The sequence below is a fragment of the Triticum urartu genome, chromosome 5A (genome assembly GCF_056163025.1).
Source record: "Triticum urartu cultivar PI428250 chromosome 5A, HENAU_Tu73, whole genome shotgun sequence".
Lineage (NCBI taxonomy): Eukaryota > Viridiplantae > Streptophyta > Magnoliopsida > Poales > Poaceae > Triticum > Triticum urartu.
Window position 1 is genome coordinate 577,310,981 of NC_141877.1, and position 20,097 is coordinate 577,331,077.

At 45.5% G+C, this 20,097-nt stretch overlaps 3 protein-coding genes across 3 annotated transcripts; 2 read left to right on the forward strand and 1 right to left on the reverse strand.

Moving 5' to 3' along the window:
- The first annotated feature begins 9,760 nt into the window (after positions 1 to 9,760).
- Positions 9,761 to 10,903, forward strand: LOC147973012 (protein FAR1-RELATED SEQUENCE 11-like). The gene is made up of 3 exons (XM_087524074.1): positions 9,761 to 9,947; positions 10,031 to 10,096; positions 10,190 to 10,903. The coding sequence occupies exons 1-3, from the start codon at positions 9,771 to 9,773 to the stop codon at positions 10,901 to 10,903; spliced, it is 957 nt and encodes a 318-aa protein (XP_087380200.1). The 5' UTR covers positions 9,761 to 9,770.
- A 5-nt stretch (positions 10,904 to 10,908) lies between these two features.
- Positions 10,909 to 12,411, forward strand: LOC147973013 (protein FAR1-RELATED SEQUENCE 5-like). Its single transcript, XM_087524534.1, has one exon. It carries the CDS (start codon positions 10,909 to 10,911, stop codon positions 12,409 to 12,411), a length of 1,503 nt encoding a protein of 500 aa, XP_087380660.1.
- Positions 12,412 to 13,861: 1,450 nt separating this feature from the next.
- Positions 13,862 to 16,822, reverse strand: LOC125507883 (uncharacterized). Its single transcript, XM_087524075.1, has 9 exons — positions 16,457 to 16,822; positions 16,230 to 16,376; positions 15,908 to 16,135; positions 15,216 to 15,822; positions 14,926 to 15,131; positions 14,639 to 14,839; positions 14,437 to 14,568; positions 14,246 to 14,358; positions 13,862 to 14,175 (listed from the first exon to the last, which is right to left on the reverse strand). The coding sequence occupies exons 1-9, from the start codon at positions 16,805 to 16,807 to the stop codon at positions 13,989 to 13,991; spliced, it is 2,172 nt and encodes a 723-aa protein (XP_087380201.1). The 5' UTR covers positions 16,808 to 16,822; the 3' UTR covers positions 13,862 to 13,988.
- Between the last annotated feature and the right edge of the window lie 3,275 nt (positions 16,823 to 20,097).

Sequence of the window (20,097 nt, forward strand, 5' to 3'; positions counted from 1 at the left end):
TTTTGGGTTTATACAAAGTTTATGAGAAACTTGTATTTCCAAAGAAGTGAGTGGGAGCACTATAGAATTTTTGATAAGTATATGTTGACATATTGTTGATCAGAAATGACGTAGAATTTCTGGAAAGCATATAGGGTTATTTGGAAAGTGTTTTCAATGGAAAGCCTGGATTAAGCTACTTGAACATAGAGCATCAAGATCTATAAGGATAGATCAAAACGCTTAAAAGTACTTTCAAATGAGCACATACCTTGACATGATCTTGAAGGTGTTCAAGATGGATCAGTCAAAGAAGGAGTTCTTGCCTGAGTTTTAAGGTATGAAGTTAAGACTTAAAGCTCGACCACGGCAGAATAGAGAGAAAGGACAAAGGTCGTCCCCTATGCTTAAGACATAGGCTCTACAGTATGCTATGCTGTGTACCGCGCCTGAAGTGTGCCTTGCCATGAGTCAGTCAAGGGGTACAAGAGTGATCCAAGAATGGATCACAGGACAGCGGTCAAAGTTATCCTTAGTAACTAGTGGACTAAGGAATTTTCTCGATTATGGAGGTGGTAAAAGAGTTCGTCGTAAAGGGTTACGTCGATGCAAGCTTAACACCTATCCGGATAGCTCTGAGTAGAGATGCCGGATACGTATAATGGAGCAACAATTTGGAATAGCTCCAAGTAGAACAGTTATTTGGAATAGCTCCAAATAGAACGTGGTAGCTACATCTAGGAGATGACATAGAGATTTGTAAAGCACACACGGATCTAAAAGGTTCAGACCCGTTGACTAAAACCTCTCTCACAAGCAACATGATCAAACCCAGAACTCATTGAGTGTTGATCACATAGTGATGTGAACTAGATTATTGACTCTAGTAAACTCTTTGGATGTTGGTTACATGGCGATGTGACCTGCGAGTGTTAATCACATGGCGATGTGAACTAGATTATTGACTCTAGTGCAAGTGGGAGACTGTTGGAAATATGCCCTAGAGGCAATAATAAATTAGTTATTATTATATTTCCTTGTTCATGATAATCGTTTATTATCCATGCTATAATTGTATTGATAGGAAACTCAGATACATGTGTGGATACATAGACAACACCATGTCCCTAGTAAGCCTCTAGTTGACTAGCTCGTTGATCAATAGATGGTTACGGTTTCCTGACCATGGACATTGGATGTCATTGATAATGGGATCACATCATTAGGAGAATGATGTGATGGACAAGACCCAATCCTAAGCCTAGCACAAAGATCGTGTAGTTCGTATGCTAAAGCTTTTCTAATGTCAAGTATCATTTCCTTAGACCATGAGATTGTGCAACTCCCAGATACCGTAGGAATGCTTTGGGTGTACCAAACGTCACAACATAACTGGGTGACTATAAAGGTGCACTACAGGTATCTCTGAAAGTGTCTGTTGGGTTGGCACGAATCAAGACTGGGATTTGTCACTCCGTGTAAATGGAGAGGTATCTCTGGGCCCACTCGGTAGGACATCATCATAATGTGCACAATGTGATCAAGGAGTTGATCACGGGATGATGTGTTACGGAACAAGTAAAGAGACTTGCCGGTAACGAGATTGAACAAGGTATAGGGATACCGACGATCGAATCTCGGGCAAGTACAATACCGCTAGACAAAGGGAATTGTATACGGGATTGATTAAGTCCTTGACATCGTGGTTCATCCGATGAGATCATCGTGGAACATGTGGGAGCCAACATGGGTATCCAGATCCCGCTGTTGGTTATTGACCGAAGAACGTCTCGGTCATGTCTGCATGCTTCCCGAACCCGTAGGGTCTACACACTTAAGGTTCGGTGACGCTAGGGTTATAGAGATATTAGTATGCGGTAACCCGAAAGTTGTTCGGAGTCCCGGATGAGATCCCGGACGTCACGAGGAGTTCCGGAATGGTCCGGAGGTAAAGAATTATATATAGGAAGTGCTATTTCGGCCATCGGGACAAGTTTCGGGGTCATCGGTATTGTACCGGGACCACCGGAAGGGTCCCGGGGGTCCACCGGGTAGGGCCACCTGCCCCGGGGGGGCACATGGGCTGTAGGGGGTGTGCCTTGGCCTATATGGGCCAAGGGCACCAGCCCCAAGAGGCCCATGCGCCAAGAGAGAGAAAAAAGGGGAGAGTCCTAAAGGGGGAAGGCACCTCCGAGGTGCCTTGGGAGGATGGACTCCTCCCCCCCTTGGCCGCGCCCTTACTTGGAGGAAGGGGAAAGGGCTGCGCCTCCCCCCTCTCCCTTGGCCCTATATATAGTGGGGAAAAGGAGGAGCAACCATACCTAAGGCCTGGCGCCTCCCTCTCCCTCCCGTGACACATCTCCCTCCTCCCGCAGCGCTTAGCGAAGTCCTGTTGGAATCCCGCTACTTCCACCACGCCGTCGTGCTGCTGGATCTCCATCAACCTCTCCCTCCTCCTTGCTGGATCAATGCGTGGGAGACGTCTCCGTTCCGTACGTGTGTTGAACGCGGAGGTGCCGTCCGTTCGGCACTAGGATCATCGGTGATTTAAATCACGACGAGTACGACTCCATCAACCCCGTTCTCTTGAACGCTTCCACGCGCGATCTACAAGGGTATGTAGATCCACTCCTCCCTCGTTGCTAGATGACTCCATAGATAGATCTTGGTGACACTTAGGAAAATTTTGAATTTATGCTACGTTCCCCAACAGTGGCATCATGAGCTAGGTCTATGCGTAGTTTCTATGCACGAGTAGAACACAAAGTAGTTGTGGGCATTGATTTTGTTCAATATGCTTGCCGTTACTAGTCTTATCTTGATTCGGCGGCATCGTGGGATGAAGCGGCCCGGACCGACCTTACACGTACTCTTACGTGAGACAGGTTCCACCGACTGACATGCACTAGTTGCATAAGGTGGCTAGCGGGTGTCTGTCTCTCCTACTTTAGTCGGATCGGATTCGATGAAAAGGGTCCTTATGAAGGGTAAATAGCAATTGGCATATCACGTTGTGTTTTTGCGTAGGTAAGAAACGTTCTTGCTAGAAACCCATAGCAGCCACGTAAAACATGCAAACAACAATTAGAGGACGTCTAACTTGTTTTTGCAGGGTATGCTATGTGATGTGATATGGCCAAAAGGATGTGATGAATGATATATGTGATGTATGAGATTGATCATGTTCTTGTAATAGATGATCATGGAGCCCCAAGATGGAGATCAAAGGAGCTATATGATATTGGCCATATCATGTCACTATTATTTGATTGCATGTGATGTTTATCATGTTTATACATCTTATTTGCTTAGAACGACGGTAGTAAATAAGATGATCCCTCATTAAAATTTCAAGAAGTGTTCTCCCCTAACCACGACGCTGCTCGCTCTTCTCCCGCCGACCTCATCTCCTCCTAGATCTCTGCAGAGCGCCTCCTGTTGGATGACCTCGCGTGTGCGCCGCCCGCCGCTTCACACATGAGCGCCGCCATCTTGCTTCCGTTCTGGAGAGCCTCCCGACATCCGCCGCTGGCCTCTCCATTCTCCCCCGCGCCTGCCTGCCCTCCGCCTCGCCTTGCTTCCGCCCAAGGTCGCCGCCTCCGCTCCATTAATAATATTGGGTTGGCATGGTAGTGTCATTAGGATTTTTTGCCTGAATGTGTTAGTGAGCACTCATTCCACACAGTTTTCTATCTATGATGGACTGAAAACTGAAGCTGAAATATTTTGGCAGGTAGTTAATTGTAAGGGCGATCTTGCACAGTTCTACCTGATGCACTGCGTAATCAAGTCTTTCCAGACTTGTTGAGCGCCTTTCCCCAGCTACAGGTTTGCAAATTCACCTTTTCTAGCTTGCTTCCCTGCTGTAATTTCCCAGTTTATGTTGTTCCATGCAGATAATTGCATAACAGAGGTTAATTCTGTCAATCAAAGACTCAACTTGCAAGTGATCCTCATGCCTTTGATCGATTTGGTTGGTTTGCCTGATGTTTATTATCTAGAAAACTAAAGTATTATTTTCTTCTGTGCTTCACCACTTAAAGAAAGGATTAACATATAGGTCCAGGTGCACTTTTTTGTCTTCACCTGATTGAAAATTATCATGTTAGCTAAGGCATTTTTGAGGGCAAAGCACACTATTATATATTTATGATGTTTTATTTTATTGTGGTGCCATAATTTGATGATGAACCTATATTTTCGTAAATTCAGGGTATAACATGGTAAAGCTTACAATGCAATTACAATGAAGTGCAGAGTTCTAGTACTACGAATATCGATTGGTCTTATTAACGGATATGAAGTTTCTTTTTTATTTTACTATGAAGCAAGTCATCACAAAAATTCTCTTGCAACCAAGTGTTGATATCAAAACGGTGCCATCTCAACTCATGGATATACTGCCACAAGTCCTGAAGTGAGCATCCCCTGAAATTGTAGTCCTCGTAACTAAAAAACAATTAGTGATCAGAAATGATACTCCCTCCGTCCGGGAATACTTGTCATCAAGATGGATAAAAGAGGATGTATCTAGATGTATTTTAGTTCTAGATACACCCCTTTTTATCCATTTTGATGACAAGTATTTCCGGACGGAGGGAGTACCCATTAACGAAGTATGAATTTATGTCATTTACATGTAGGATTAAAATTGGTGTAGTAACTAACCGTAATAAAGAGATCATCTCGGTCAAACTTCGAGCACGATGAGTCCAGTACTTTAATCTCACGCTTTTTTGTATTCACAACAGCTAAATACCAATGTGTGTTGCTCGTATTTATTGGAAGTTCAATCTGTAATAAAGATAATTAGGAAAATAAAAAATAAAAATGTATGAAACCTAGATCATGAAAATTATGGATATGGATATTACCATGTCATGCTTCATATATATTTTGACAAAATCTGTCATAAACTTACTATCTTCTTGTATTCCAAGGTTACCATCCCGTCTTAATAGCGAGGTAACAAAAGGACTCTCAAAATATACTTTGCTATCATTCTGGACTTGTATTTGGTCCTTTATACAACATATATATGCGCCGATCACCTATAATTAAGATTTAAAAAATACATTCTTCAGAAACTTGCATGCTAGATTAGCTTTTGCTGGTACATAATAGTACCGAATGAGCTAGAGAAAATAACATGGCATTCTCCATCATGTGTATGTCACTGATATCCCTTTTCCCACAAATCTAGAATCTACAGCCGACAGACCTAGCACATTGAGGGGAACATCATACATGGTGGGCTGACAACATTCTGAAAATTAATACGCAATTATCCTGATTCCCGAAGCAGAATTGTTAGAGATCATACTGAATTTTCAGCAACAACATACATGAGCTTCAGAGAGGAGAAGCAACAGAAATGCTGCTTCAGACCAAACAAGGCATGCTCTCTGTATCTCTCCTCTTCTTTAAGGATTCGTAGTAGCAAGGTTGAGCAATATCAGAAATTCAGAAGCATGAGAGACAGGGTGCAATTAGTGTTGTAGGTTCAATTCCGGTTTGCTAATTAGGATGCAACCAACTACAATAGCAAAGTAAAATATGAGACGCGGGCAGGTTTTAATTACTACATTAACGCGGGACCACTATTACCAAGAATTGGAAGACGATGGCCAATAGAGCATGATGATGCATTGCAGAGTATGTGGACGACTGAAACATGGCAAGATTTGAAACAGGATGATTAAGAGCAGTGCTAAACTGAACCAAAAGCGTACAGTTGATGAATCCATATGCAAAGTCCACCAAGTTACCAAAGTTATTTAAATAATCTTTAAATAACACAATCCAAAATCATCAATCCACAGCATATATAAGATTATAAGGTCAGTCCTAATAGGATATATAGCCATAAGTATCTTACAACTGAACTTGTGGTAGCTAAATAGCTCCGATACTGAACATGTAGTTATTGTTCAACTATTTGCAATATGATAAAGGATACAAATGCTTCACATCTCTTGTTTTCTCTTCTATTATATGCTTTACAAAGGTTAGTCAGTAGGAGATGCACTTGTTCTGTGGGTCTAATTTTTGACTTCTATATAACTGTCAGTTTTAAACATATATTGGATGACTGAAACATGTCAAGATTTGGCCTCACTCTAATTTCTACGCTTGGTGACAGACTGAAAGAACTGGATCATCAGCCTCCACGATGAGACACACACATCAAGGCAGACTCGGCCCTGCTCCAGCGAGTACAGGGGTTTGTCAACTGTCAGCGTCCGAGCTCAGACCGCTCATCACACCTCCAACCATGCTCATGAACACCTCATGCATGAGATCCAACGGAAGAAGGAAGACTTGTATGATGTGATAGCCAAGCAATAGTACGGCAACAAAGGTATCTTTGGAAAGCTTTCGACGGCTGCAGGCAACATTGGTTGGCTGGACGGACATTCTTGTTCCTCCAGCAAACTCGGCACCAACATTGGACATTCCGTCGAAAATTGCAATTTCAACGGGCTTTGATGGAGCTTGATTGATGGAGATTCCGGCCGAGTTCCTTTCCTTCTTATAGGAGGCAACACAAATCGGGGTCGGGCACTGAATTGCTTGGAGTTGGAGAAGGACACGGACTGCAATTTTCCATCCAAATCACGACAGAGAAGCACACCGAAGATTGGGAAGGATACAACGGAAGAGGCCGGAGGGGACTGGCAGCCGCGGACAGCAAGCGAGCGAGCGTACGATGGCCGCCGTCGCCGTCGGGATAGCTCGCTGCAGCGGCATCCTCCTCATCCTGATTCTCTCCGTCGTGATGGCCTGGGAGTCCGCGCTGGTCGTGATGCCCTGGGAGTCCGCGCTGGTGGGGGATAGGTGCACCGTGGGCTCGCAGTCGCCGTGCGGTGCCGGGATGCATTGCGCCTCCTGCTCCCCGCTCGTCGGGGCTCCTGCTCCGCCACCTCGTCTGTCGTCGCTGGCACGGCCTCGGGATCCCGCTGGTGGGCGACAGGTGCGCCGCAGGCTCGCAGTCACCGTGCGGCGCTGGCATACGTTGTGCCTCCTGCTCCTCGTTGGCCGGGGCCCCTGCTCCGCCACCCGTCCACCCTGTTCGCCGCGGCGGCCTGCAACACTGCCGGTGTGACAGTGAGCGTCTGCATATACGAAGAAACAGAGGACACGCGAAAGGGCTTCTCTGTTTTATTGAATCGTTTTTTCAGATACACTTACATAGGGAGTGCGGGTTGAATACCAAAAAATAGAAGGGCTTTTCTGCAAAAGTGCCGCGACGACGTACGAGATTAGGAAAAGATTTTGACGAAAATTTTGGTACCCCAAATTAGTACCACCTCGTTTAGAAATTTTGTCTAGCACAAATACCCGTGCATTGCAACGGGAGTGTAGAAAAAAATATAACGCTGCAAAAAGGTTTTTATGAAACGACGGGTGAGAAAATAGGTGGAACACGAAGCTTTGGAGGCTGGCTGCTCTAAACTTGCAAGGATGATGCTAACTAAGTGACAACATTTTTACTTGGGGACGGCATTTCGATGACCTTATTAAGGTGATGCAAGAGTTGGCAACATCTGGTTCGCGTTCACATGTCACAGATCTTGGTCTGTGGCCAACAAAACAATCAGATGAGGGATAATGTCTAAATTATTGACGGTATCTAGATTAGTATATTGGTGTAAATAATTGGAAATTTCTCACCGAGCATGACATATATTTGCGATGATGAGTATATTTTGAATGACGAGCACGTGCATGATTTCCACAGCTCCAATTAGCGGTTTGTAAAGAAAAATCAATCAGGAATTGGGGCCTATATGTGGGTAGGGAAAAAACTCCTTTGATCTTTTTCTTGAACACAGTACAGACGCATACGCTTATATATACACGCATACACTCATACCTATAAACACACACGCACATTCTACCCCGATGAGCACTCCCGAGAGACCGAGCCGACATATCATCTTAAGATTAACGAAATCATCAAAAGTGCCTCGTCGTCGACGGGAACGTCTCCTCCCACTGAACGCGGATCGCGGGATATCCTGAAATAAATTCATGAATAAATGTGAGCACCAAGTTATGAACCCTAATGTGCTGGGATACCACTATCCACCTAACCATCTAACCACATGTTGTTTCGCAAATCTCTGTTGATCTTGGCCACCACACAACAGACTTATCACTGAACCGCGCCAACGCAAAAGAATATTTATAACTTTTAAAACTAATCTAGTCAAGCTGGACCTAAGGGCCGCCCTACAGGAGCTACATCATGCACCTATTCCGTACAACCGTCCCTCATAATCCAACTCGCTCTTAATTTATTTTCTTCAAAATGCATGAACCTTCTTTTTTAAAAACATACTCCCATTTTCTTGAATCACATAACCTTTTAAATTTACAAACATTTTTAGCATGCAAACACTTATAGAATTACATGAACACATTTTTAGAAAGGGTATTTAAAAAAATGTGAACAGTTTTCAATACATAAACTCTTTTTTGAAAAAATACAAACGTTTTAAAATGCAAGTGCACTTTTTGAAAAATCGCATATTTTTTAAAAATGCGCGAACACATTTTAAATTACACAACCATTTTTTAAAAGCATGCAGACACTTTAAAAATTTATATAAGCAGATTTCAGGAAAAAATACGAACCGCTAATTTTGTAGCATGCACGTATAGAACTTGAATGCATGTACATATATGGATTTTGTATCCAAGAAATAAAATCTAGTGTACCTGTTTTCTTCACGGACCTAATGAACCGCTCCTAGCGGCTGCTCCTTGCCGCTGGCGTTGCCCACTGACCAGAGGCATATCTTCTGTTTTTCTCATTTATCATCCATCCATCCATCTTCCTTCTTTTGATATTTCAAATCAGGATCATCTGCTTCCTCAGTTTCAATTTCTTTGCCCATCCTTTCCTACTGATCCAGCCGGTTTATTGATTTCAACTCGCAGCAGTATTTAAATTGGTTTATTTGAATGTAGGGGAGCAAGGTGGGATTATATAGTAGATAGATGTTAGGGGCTTGCTTCGGTAGAACCACCCCCCCCCCCCCCCCCCAACAAAACGTAGAAGGGCAGAATGGGCATACGGAAGAAACGTATGCCCACCTCGTATTGTACGGCTCTGCCGGGCATACGTATACGCGGTTGAAAAAAAAACTACCCATCTGGTCGCCCGCCCGCAAAAACTACCCACGATCTAGGCCCGCCCCCATCTTCTCGCCCGCCCATCTGGTCGCCCGCCCGCCGATCACGGTAGTTCCAAAGTGGCCAATCGCCGCCGCCGCGGATTGCCGCCGTCCGAACCCCGTCCGAGGCCACCCTCGCCATCCCAACGTCGCCCGTCGCCGCATCTCACCGTCGTCCGACGACGCGGATGTGAAGGGCCCGACGTCTGACACCGCCCTCGCCGCCCGAACCCCGTCCGACACCGCCCTCGCCGTCGCAACGTCGTCCGTCGCTGCATCTCACCGTCGTCGTCCTACGCCGGGGACGTGAAGGGCCCGACGTCTGACGCCGCCTCCGCAGCACTGTCGTCGAACGCCGGCGACGTCTACACCGTGGGCCAAGGTTTGTCATCTAAACCTAGCGGGCATGGGGCGGGCATGATGGATAGAAGTGAGGGCTAGTTCATGCATGTACTGATTTAGGGTTTAGTGTTCATCAAAACCTCCCGCCGCAGCGCCTCCTCTACGGACTAGGGCATGATTTACAGAACTAGTGTTGCTTTGGGCATGATGCATTGTACTAAACCTAACACACGATGTTTTGCAGTTCTGTGAGTTTGGCGTGTTGACATGGACGAAGAATCAGCATTCGGGAGGGACGAGAATGGTACTGATAAGGTGACTAAGACCGATAACGATAATTTGAACGAAGATGATGACAGCAGCGACAACGATTCCGTCTCGTCATATGATATCTTACCTCCGGAGGATTTTGATAATAATGAACATGGCGCAAATAGCGACAACGTAAGTGGCGTATATTTTGTTTTTATTTTTGAATTTGCAAAGTATGGCATGGCTAACTATATATTTTGTGTACAAATTTACAGGAAGATGTGGATGTTGACAATGTGCAACATAGTTGGCAGGAATCATTTGCAGATAACTTGAGCCAGGTTAGTTGTTAGATGTTGTACATCGATCAATAGTATGATTTAAATGATAGTAATTGACATATATATATATATTTTTTCAAATGAATGTTGTAGGAGGAGTCAGATGGTCCTGTACTTGATGACGATGAGGGAGAGATTGATATTGAGGAGGCTCAAAGGGAGCAGAAGATGCTTGAGACACATTGGAAGGTCATGGCTATGACCTTTCGGTCGCAAGGGGATGCATACATATTCTACAACAATCACGCCAGAGAGCACGGGTTTAGTATCAGGAAACAGAAGGTGAAACGAGGTGCTTCGGGAATGATACGGTACCGGCGGTTTCTTTGCTCCAGGGCAGGGAGAAGGCAGAGCAAGTTCATAACCATGGAGGGCCGCAAGCGCAGGCTTAGATCGGAGACTCGTTGCGACTGCGGTGCACATATGGTGGTGAAGCTGGACAGAGAACGTGGCGTTTGGTTCGTCGCATCATTCGTGGATGATCACAACCACGCGATGGCTCGGCCCGACGAGGTTTGTTTTTTGTGGTCACACAGACGGATTGGAGATGGCCAGAGGGCGGAGATATTGGCGATGGAAGCAGCCGGGATAAGAAAGCATATTATAATGGACAACTTCATCAGCAGATACGGTTCGTACGATAAGTGCGGGCTTATCAGGAGGGACATTTACAATCTTTGTTGCAGAGAAAAAATGAAGCTCATTGCAAAGGGAGATGCAGAGACGGCAGTTGGCATTATGAGGAGCAGGAAGGAGAAGGACCCTGAGTTTTTTTTGAGTATGTACGTGACAAGGAAGGGCGATTGAAGAGTATGTTCTGGTGCGATGCACAGTCGCGGAGGGACTATCAGGACTACGGAGATGTGGTCGTGTTTGATAGCACGTATAAGATGAACAGATACGGTATGCCGTTCGTCCCCTTTGTCGGAGTTAACAACCACCGTTGCACCACAGTGTTTGGTTGTGCCATCATTGCTAACGAGACGGAAGGGACATACGTGTGGCTGCTGCAGACATTTATGAAGGCAAACTGTCAGGTGAAGCCAAAGTCAATAATCACAGACGGTGACGCTGCAATGATCCGGGCTATTCGGACTGTCCTTTCAGATGTTTTCCATCATCTTTGCTCCTGGCATATCGAGAAAAATATGCAAAGGCACCTGCATTACAAGTCACTGGATGAGTTCAGATCGCTCCTGTACTATGCCACCTCTCAAGCGAACTTTGAGCAGAGATGGAAAGCTTTCTCTGATAAGTGGAAGACGGATAGAACCGAAGAGTGGCTTGACAGGATGTACAGGAAGAGGAGACTTTGGGCAGCTTCATATCTTTCCGATGGTTTTTTCCTTGGTATGCGAAGTAGCCAGAGGAGTGAAAGCCTCAACTCCTGCCTTCACCTTCACCTGGACTACGGTATGACAATTGTTGATTTGGTGGTGCATTATGAGAACTGTATAGTTCGCCTGCGTGAGAACGAGGCGTACGATGACTGCGAGGCATTCCAGAAGGAACCACCGTCGGTTACTGAATATAAGGCCCTTGAGGAGCATGCCGCCAAAGTATTCACACCTGCTAATTTCTACATCCTGCAAGATGATTTGCATAAGATGGGTCAGCTGGAGATATTTGAGACGCTCGTGGGAATTGGGCGTCAAACATTCATGGTGACATGGAAGGATAACCACAAGTTCAGGTACAATGTTGTTTATGAACCAGGTAACTCAGAACAAACTATTACATGCAGTTGTCTTAGGATGGTTCGGAAAGGGCTGCCATGCAAACACATTCTGTTTGTTCTCCATCATCTGAACTTAACTGAAATACCAAAGTGTTGTGTCATGCATCGGTTGTCCAAACATGCGAGAGATGGGTTGCCTGTGCAGCGGAAGAGTGATATGTTTGGATGGGGTTGGTCAGGGCCATTGGAGAGAGAACGGTATAGTGCAATAACCATAAAAACCGCAGAAGCTGCTCATGTTGCAGCAAATGATCCCTTCTTGTACGACGAGTTGATGAAGTGTCTGGACAACATAATAGCGCAAAAAAAGATTTCAGAGGAGGAACTTATAGGAAGTAGAAGGTATGCTATATTGAAGAAGGAGGCAAGTCAGGCGCAACAAGTTGAGCCTGGTATTGGTGATCCTCAGAAAGTTTCGACGAAGGGTGCACCTAAGAAGGGGCGATCGAAGGGGGGCCCCGACGTTACAAAGAATGGTAGGCCAAAAGATTTTACAGAGAAGAAAAGTGGTCCTTTGTGCAGTCTGTGTGGTCTCCCAGGTCATAACAAGGCTACATGCAGTAAGAACGAGAAGTGAGTTGCAACCTTTTTATTTTTGTTATGTTGCTACTTTGATTTTACCAACTATATTTGCTCACCTATTTCTTTATGTTTTGTTCAGGAACTGGGCGTAGAGACGCAGCTTGGTTTGTAGGAAGAATAAAAGTGATCGCATGAGTCATATCTGAATAACCTATACTATTTTTATTCGCACATGTGTGCCAGAAAACTTGATTTGTACTGTTACATGATGATTTGTACTGTTATGTCTGAATAACCTATGCTATTTTTATTCGCACATGTGTGCCAGAAAACTTGATTTGTACTGTTACGTGATGATTTGTACTGTTTTTATATGAAGTTTCGAAATTCTGTTTATTTGTACTGTTTGGAAATTATGTTTATTTGTACTGTTTGGAAATTATGTTTATTTGTACTGTTTCTATATGATTCCTAGGTGCATGCATGCAAAGATTGCGTACATTTTTTTAAATGAGTATATTTGTTCTGCACTTTCGTAAAAGTAAAATAATATTTTTTTAAAATATTCAGAAAAAAATATGCCCAACCACCGCAGCCGGGCCCATAGTGGGGAACAAATCATACACCCAAATCAAGCCCGAAAGGGGCGACTCGGGCGGCTGATAGAGCCCACTAATGGGCCCGGCAACGGGGTCCAACGGGGCTGCGGGCAGTGTGATAAGAGAGGAGTTCGAAAGAGGGGGCGGAGGCAGCTATTTAAGTCGCTCCTCGCGCCCCTCCGCTTCCGAGGTGGGACTAAACTGGCATGAGTTCGGCAGCGCGCGGGGGAGGGGAGTGGGCGTGGGCCGTTGGAGGGGGCGAGTGGCGCCCTGCCTCTATGGGCCGAACTGGGCCGGCCGGTGACAGCGCCGAAAACGGCCTCATGAGCCCTGCGGCGGCCGTGTGCACTAAGGGAGGGGAGTGGGCGTGGGCCGGGGGAGGGGCCGAGTGGCGGCGTGCCTTCATTGGGCTGAACTGGGCCGGCCCGAGACAGTGCAAAATAGGCCTCCTGAGCCTTGCGGCGACCACGTGCAGTGTGGGGCGCGATGGGGACGCCATTTTTAGTCCCACCTCGGAAGCCGGGGGGCGCGAGGAGCGGCTTAAATAGCTGCCTCCGCCCCCTCCACCGAGCTCCTCTCTTATACATGCCCGCAGCCCTGTTGGACCCCGTTGCCGGGCCCATTAGTGGGCTCTATCAGCCGCCCGAGTCGCCCCCTTCGGGCTTGATTTGGGTGTATGATTTGTTCCCCACTATGGGCCCGGCTGTGGTGGTTGGGCATTTTTTTCTGAATATTTTTAAAAAATATTATTTTACTTTTACGAAAGTGCAGAACAAATATACTCATTTAAAAAAATATCATCACCCACAATGATGCAAATAAGAGTGTCACCGACAATGATGCAAATAAAAGTGACATTGAAAAATAGATATTGTAGCAAATACCGACCACGGCACATTTATTTAGTTGCGGAACATGCTAAACCATGCCACATTACAATATAGAGATGATGTCTTAATATGAAAATTGTATCAAGTACCGACAACGGCACGTTTATTTAGTGGAGATAATAGCCAACACCCCATCCTCCGACTCATTTCTTCTCCATGATCTTGAGGATCTTCTCTTTCACTACTTCCTTCGTGTTGCATTCTGAAAAAAGTATTTCAGCTAGAATGCGTCCCTTTGAAGCATTAACCTCATCTTGATCGAACTCAAATGTCCAATCATCTCCGTCCCAGCTTTGAACGCATTTCACCACGAAAAGACCACAAGAGACTCTGCAAGAAACCACAAGTCAACTATTGATGGATCATACAAGTACATACTAATTCAACATTTGCAACATACCCGTCTGTTTGTGATGGCATATCGTACTCCCTTATTGGCCAGGAAGATACGTCAGGATGTTTCGTTCCAATAAGAGCATTCACCTCGTTTGTATCATTAGCTATTTCTGCCCTCTGAAATAAAAATGAAAAATCCATATGAAGTACGTTTCGAATAACTATATATTGTTTTATGTATCGTTGTAAGCTTACCAGCTTAGCAATCTTTGCAAGAACTCTTTTGTTGCATTTACCAGTAGAGTTTAAAACTTGAAGCTCTTTTTTCTTGTTGTGCATAAGAACTGTTATCCAATGACTTTCGTCCACATGAAAAGGAAAGTATGCCTACAACAAAGTTTATTCATGTTGGTGTACACACAGATGTACTACGAATGATCATACTAAACTGAAGTACCTTATCTTTGATGAAATACTCTTCAGTAACTCTAGACACCATTTTAGTTTGGTTTGTGAAATGATCCATAAAATGCCTCTTAGAGTTGTTAACCTTTCCATCACCACGAAGAATAAGCCAGTGGGACACCCAAGATGATAATATGTGACGGTCAGCACGAGGATTATGGGTCTGCATATGGTTGCAATAACTATTGATGACCTACAAAATAACATAACAGCAATACGCCTATTAGATAATTTATGTAAATGACATGTACAACTTAATAACTTAGTGCTAATACTTACACCGCCATGCAACCACTTTTTTGAAATGATGGCTTCAAGCATATCAGGTGTACATGTTTCCCCACCAATTCCCGTCATGTGCACAACAGTTTTTCTGCAAAGCTTCTCCGACTCTGCCAGTGTCCGGATATAAACCTTCGCGGCCTCTATGTGATCCTCATTAATGTAATCAGTACTAATCATAGCAGCTCTTATACCAAATAGACCTAAAATAGTAAGAAACAATGAGTTAATAAAGTGTGCATGCAAGGACAGAAGTATGTTGCAAGAATAAATTACCTAGCACTTACTTTTCTTTGCACGTTTACGTCCACCGTTCTGAAGAAAAGGTGAAAGACAATATTTTGACCGTTTCCTCTTGCGTTTCCCATCATTCTCCTTCCCATCATTCTCCTTTTCATCATTCTCCTTTTCATCATTCTCCTTCCCATCATTCTCCTCAGTGCCATTTTCTTTCGCATTTTTAATACGGGTGTTCAGACTATCCATACTAAATTCCTCAGATTTATCGGCGCTAGACCCGTCTGACACTTCATTCATATTCTTGGGGGTTGAAGTAATAGCTGAAAAGTCATTCGTGTCTACCGTCGCAAGAGATGGGTTGGGAGAATTACCGTTATCCTCAATAACGAAGGGGTCGCCTTCATCTCCTGTACCAGGTGTGTTGTGATGCACACCTTTCTCACGCGCCAATTTATTCCCGTTCCCAGTGGTGAAGGATGCGTCCACCCTGTTGTCCATATCTTCTTTTGCAGGAGTTGATTGTACATCTGGCCAATATTTTGATGGACCATACTTCCCCACCCAGTCTTCACTATGCTCCACATACTCAATGTCATCAGACCCCTTGTTTGGCTTGAAGACAAGACCTTTCTTCTCCATCTTCTCCACTACTATCTGCAATGACACATTAATTGCATTAACTACATGCATAAATTATGAATAATCCAATGTAAACTGAAGTACACATCACTCATATTACCTCAGCACATTTTTGAGGGAGAAGTCTAATTTCTTTTTGCATATCTTTGATGCATTTCATCACCTGATCTAATGTACTATCCCTGCTCGATGAAGCCTCATCTCTATTATCTTTCTTTTTTTGGGCACGATCTTCCTGCTCTAATTCTTGCTGTAATTCTTCCTCCGCCTTTCTTCCTTGTTGAGCAATTAATGTCTGCCTGTACTTCTCACTTATCACGTCATCAATCTGTAACAGGTAAAATCAATTAAAATTTCTCAACATATAAATAGTAACTTAAGTGCATGTAGTACAAAATAGTAACACATAAATAGTAACTTACCGTCCCATTACCACGGCCGTATGCCGTGTCGTACGCGTCACGCTTCGTAGCCTCATCTTCTGACCAATTAAGCATCAATGGATACTCATTAGCTAATGGATCAAATGCCTCATCATCCAGTGGCTGCACTTTCTCCCAAAACATGTACTGCATGAACATGAAGTATATTAGCAAAAAAAAATTCACAAACTATAGTTCGAAAGAAACAAATATAACATAAGATTTACCTGTAGGAGCGCAAGGTTTCCGATCGGCCAAGTAAATTTTGTAAGATCTGATAAGGTCTTTGTGATGCCTTCCACCCAAACGCGTAACGTAAACGCATTCCAATTATATGCTTTGATGGCCTCCACATCGTACACTAACTTGTAATAAGCATTAGGAACTTCTATCGTGGACTGCGGTGCAAGAACCGTGCCTAGAAGAACCAGAACAATTCTACGGAGGAAATCATCATTGTATGTGCCACTGGCAACGATGTTCTCAATCAGGTCGTCTATCATCATTTCCCCCGTATTGGAATCTAAAAAGCGACTAGGCACCTTCGCCTTTAACCCCCCTTTTCCTAGCGCTTTCATGGCATCTTTGCCCTTGTTCTGTAGCCCGAAAATGTCAAACACATCTTCGGTGCGCAATGATATCGCACCATTTTTTGATGGCATGATGAACCTTTTTCTGTCCAACGAATACGATTTAATAATGAACTTGAGCAAACATTTGCGCATGAGCACACTAGGTATCATCAGCATTTTTCCAAGACTAGTGCTTGCAAAACGCTTTTTCTGCCTAGAGTTTAGTTTGTTGACCAACAGACACCACTTCTCAACCGAACAAAAAATCTCTCTGTACTCCACCGTCGCTACGAATAGGAGCAAAAATAATGTTAGCTACTTTATATGGGCACATGATAAACATGATGAATGCATAGTACCTCGTGCCATGGGATCAGGGCCGGCCCTGGGGGACGACGGCGCGGTGGCGTTGGTGGCAGATGGCGTCGGTCGCAACCTGTAAATAATTTTAAAGTTTTTTTAGAAACACTATGATTTCTGAAAAAATCTTTGGTATTAATACTTTGAGGTGTTTGGACTAGAACAGGTACGTGTGGTTTAAGATGCCATACTATTTTTTATACCATGGTTTTTCTGCTGTATATACCTAGAAAAACTGAATTAGAATCAGCTGTCATGCATGCATAATTATGACCAAAACTATAGCAAAACTACACTATAGCCAAACACTTAGGTGGTTTTCACAGAACTAAGAAAAACTATCAGCCACTCATGCATGCATGTATTTACGAAGTACTTACTGCACTAACTTAATGACTGGCACATGCAGCACGCTCTCAATCAACTAACAAACTCTAACTACACACTGTACTGATCTAGGACAAAAAATTCTACAATCAAGATTATACATGATAAACCACATGAAACATGCAAGTAAGTCCGAATCTGTGTTCACCAACTTGGGGGCGTCGGCGTTACGTGGCAACGGGGGCGACGGCGTCGGCCGCAGATGGCGTCGGGGCAGATCGTGTTGGGGCAGTCGCTCTGTGGTGCGTCGGCATGAGCTGGCGTCGGTGGCAGATGGCGTCAGGGCCGTCGCGGGCGTTGGGGCGGCGTCGGCGTGACTTGGCGTCGGGGGCGGTGGCGGCCGCAGATGGCGTCGGGGGAGGCGATCGTGGAGGCGGCGTGAGGCGGCGTCGGGGGCGGCGTCGACCGCAGATGACGTCGGGGGAGGCGATCGTGGAGGCGGTGTGAGGTGGCGTCGGGGGCGGCATTTGCCCTAGTTGGCGTCGGGAGAGGCGATCGTGGAGGCGGCGTCGAGGCGTGGAGGCGGCGTGGACTGGAGATCGTGGAGGCGTGGAGGCGGCTTTGACCCCCGATGGATATGCATGTACGCGGGCTTATTCATTTTTTTCTAAGAACCCGTTCATTAGTTTTTTTCCCAATCATTAGTTGCGTCTGTTTTTTAAAACAATCATTATCGAAAATACATTGATTGATAGATAATTTTTTTTACTCCGCCAAATGGCAGGAAACTTTTTCCACACATTTCCATCACCCTCGACAGCACCCACGCCAATTTTCATATTTTTCCGGCGCTCGATGCATTTCCTAGGATTTTCCCGGTGAAAATGGCCAGAAACACTGGTCAGACGTGACGCAACGTTCGTTTTGTGTCCGTTTGCGTTCCAACCTTGCGTGGGGCCCTACGTAGGCCGTGCCCGCATATCCGCCCACTTTGGTGCAATTGCATGCATGCGATCACGTACCCCCAGTGCAACGAGCTTCTTTTCTGTCTACCGGAGGGGGGTTCCCGACTACTTTTTCTTTACTCCGCCAAATGGCACGAAACTTTTTCTGCATGTTCGCATCACCCTCGACAGCACCCACGCCAGTTTGCATATTTTTCCGACGCTCGATGCATTTCCTAGGGTTTTCCCTGTGTTAATGCCGTAAAACACTGGCCGGACGTGACGCAACGTTCGTTTTGTGTCCGTTTGCGTTCCAACCTTGCGTGGGACCGTACGTAGGCCGTGCCCGCATGTCCGCCCACTTTGGTGCAATCGCATGCATGCGATCACGTAGACATAGTGCAACCAGCTCCGGTTCGTTCTGCCGGAGGGGGGGTTCCCAACTACGTTTCTTTTTCACTCCGCCAAATGGCAAGAAACTTTTTCCACACGTTTCCATCACCCTCGACAGCACCCACGCCAATTTTCATATTTTTCCGGCGCTCGATGCATTTCCTAGGATTTTCCCGGTGAAAATGGCCAGAAACACTGGCCAGACGTGACGCAACGTTCGTTTTGTGTCTGTTTGCGTTCCAACCTTGCGTGGGGCCCTACGTAGGCCGTGCCCGCATATCCGCCCACTTTGGTGCAATTGCATGCATGCGATCACGTACCCCCAGTGCAACGAGCTTCTTTTCTGTCCACCGGAGGGGGGTTCCTGACTACTTTTTTTTGACTCCACCACGCACCGACCGGATCAGCCTCGCTCCCCGCGCCCAGCGACTCTGAGCCGCCCGACCGCATCCTCCTCGATCTCCCCACCCCCATGCACGCCTCCAACACGTCTCCCGCAACGTGTAGTGTTGCCCCGCGCGGGCGAGGGGAGAGGGGCGTCGGCCGTGGGCCGTGGGAGGGGGCGAGTGGCGCCCTGCCTCTATGGGCCGAACTGGGCCGCCGGTGACAGCGCAGAAAACGGCCTCATGAGCCCTGCGGCGGCCGCGTGCGCTGAGGGACGCGTGCACATCGCGATTTTAGTCCCACCTCGGAAGCGGAGGGGCGCGAGGAGCGACTTAAATAGCTGCCTCCGCCCCCTCTTTCGAACTCATCTGCTATTACTCACCACTGCCCCGTTGCACCCCGATGCTGGGCCCTTTAGTGGGCTCAATCAGCCGCCCGAGTCGCCTTCGGGCTTGATATGGGTATATTCTGTAAGCTATTATGGCTCAGCATCGGTGGTTGGGCTTTTTTTTTAAATAACTTAAATTTTTTGCCGGTATTTCATGTGTTTACCTCATCTTTTAACTTTCATGTGTTTACTTCATATTTTTACAAAATCATAATATCCCATTAATAACATTTTTTTGCCGGTATTTCATGTGTTTGCCTCATATTTTTACTTTCATGTGTTTACTTCATATTTTTACAAAATCAAAATATCCCATTAATAACAATTTTCATGTGTTTACTTCATCTTTTCCTGCTGAGGTTGCGTGCAGTGCAGTGTTCGTATTAGGTGCACCCTGTGGCGTACCCTCGTGTTTGCGTGCATGGCGCATGCACGTGCGCTTGGTGCTGTTAGGTGCACCCCGTGGTGTATGCGTGCGTTTGCGTGCATGGCACATGCAT

Bases quoted from the DNA above. Each gene is read 5' to 3' on its own strand.
- LOC147973012 (XM_087524074.1), top strand. From the start codon at position 9,771: ATGGACGAAGAATCAGCATTCGGGAGGGACGAGAATGGTACTGATAAG. The intron at 9,948-10,030 runs GTAAGTGGCGTA...ACAAATTTACAG, and splicing joins ATGGCGCAAATAGCGACAAC to GAAGATGTGGATGTTGACAA. The intron at 10,097-10,189 runs GTTAGTTGTTAG...TGAATGTTGTAG, and splicing joins TTGCAGATAACTTGAGCCAG to GAGGAGTCAGATGGTCCTGT.
- LOC147973013 (XM_087524534.1), top strand. From the start codon at position 10,909: ATGTTCTGGTGCGATGCACAGTCGCGGAGGGACTATCAGGACTACGGA.
- LOC125507883 (XM_087524075.1), bottom strand. From the start codon at position 16,807: ATGAAAGCGCTAGGAAAAGGGGGGTTAAAGGCGAAGGTGCCTAGTCGC. The intron at 15,823-15,907 runs GTAATATGAGTG...GTGTCATTGCAG, and splicing joins TCCCTCAAAAATGTGCTGAG to ATAGTAGTGGAGAAGATGGA. The intron at 14,359-14,436 runs GTAAGCTTACAA...TTTTTATTTCAG, and splicing joins TTGCAAAGATTGCTAAGCTG to AGGGCAGAAATAGCTAATGA.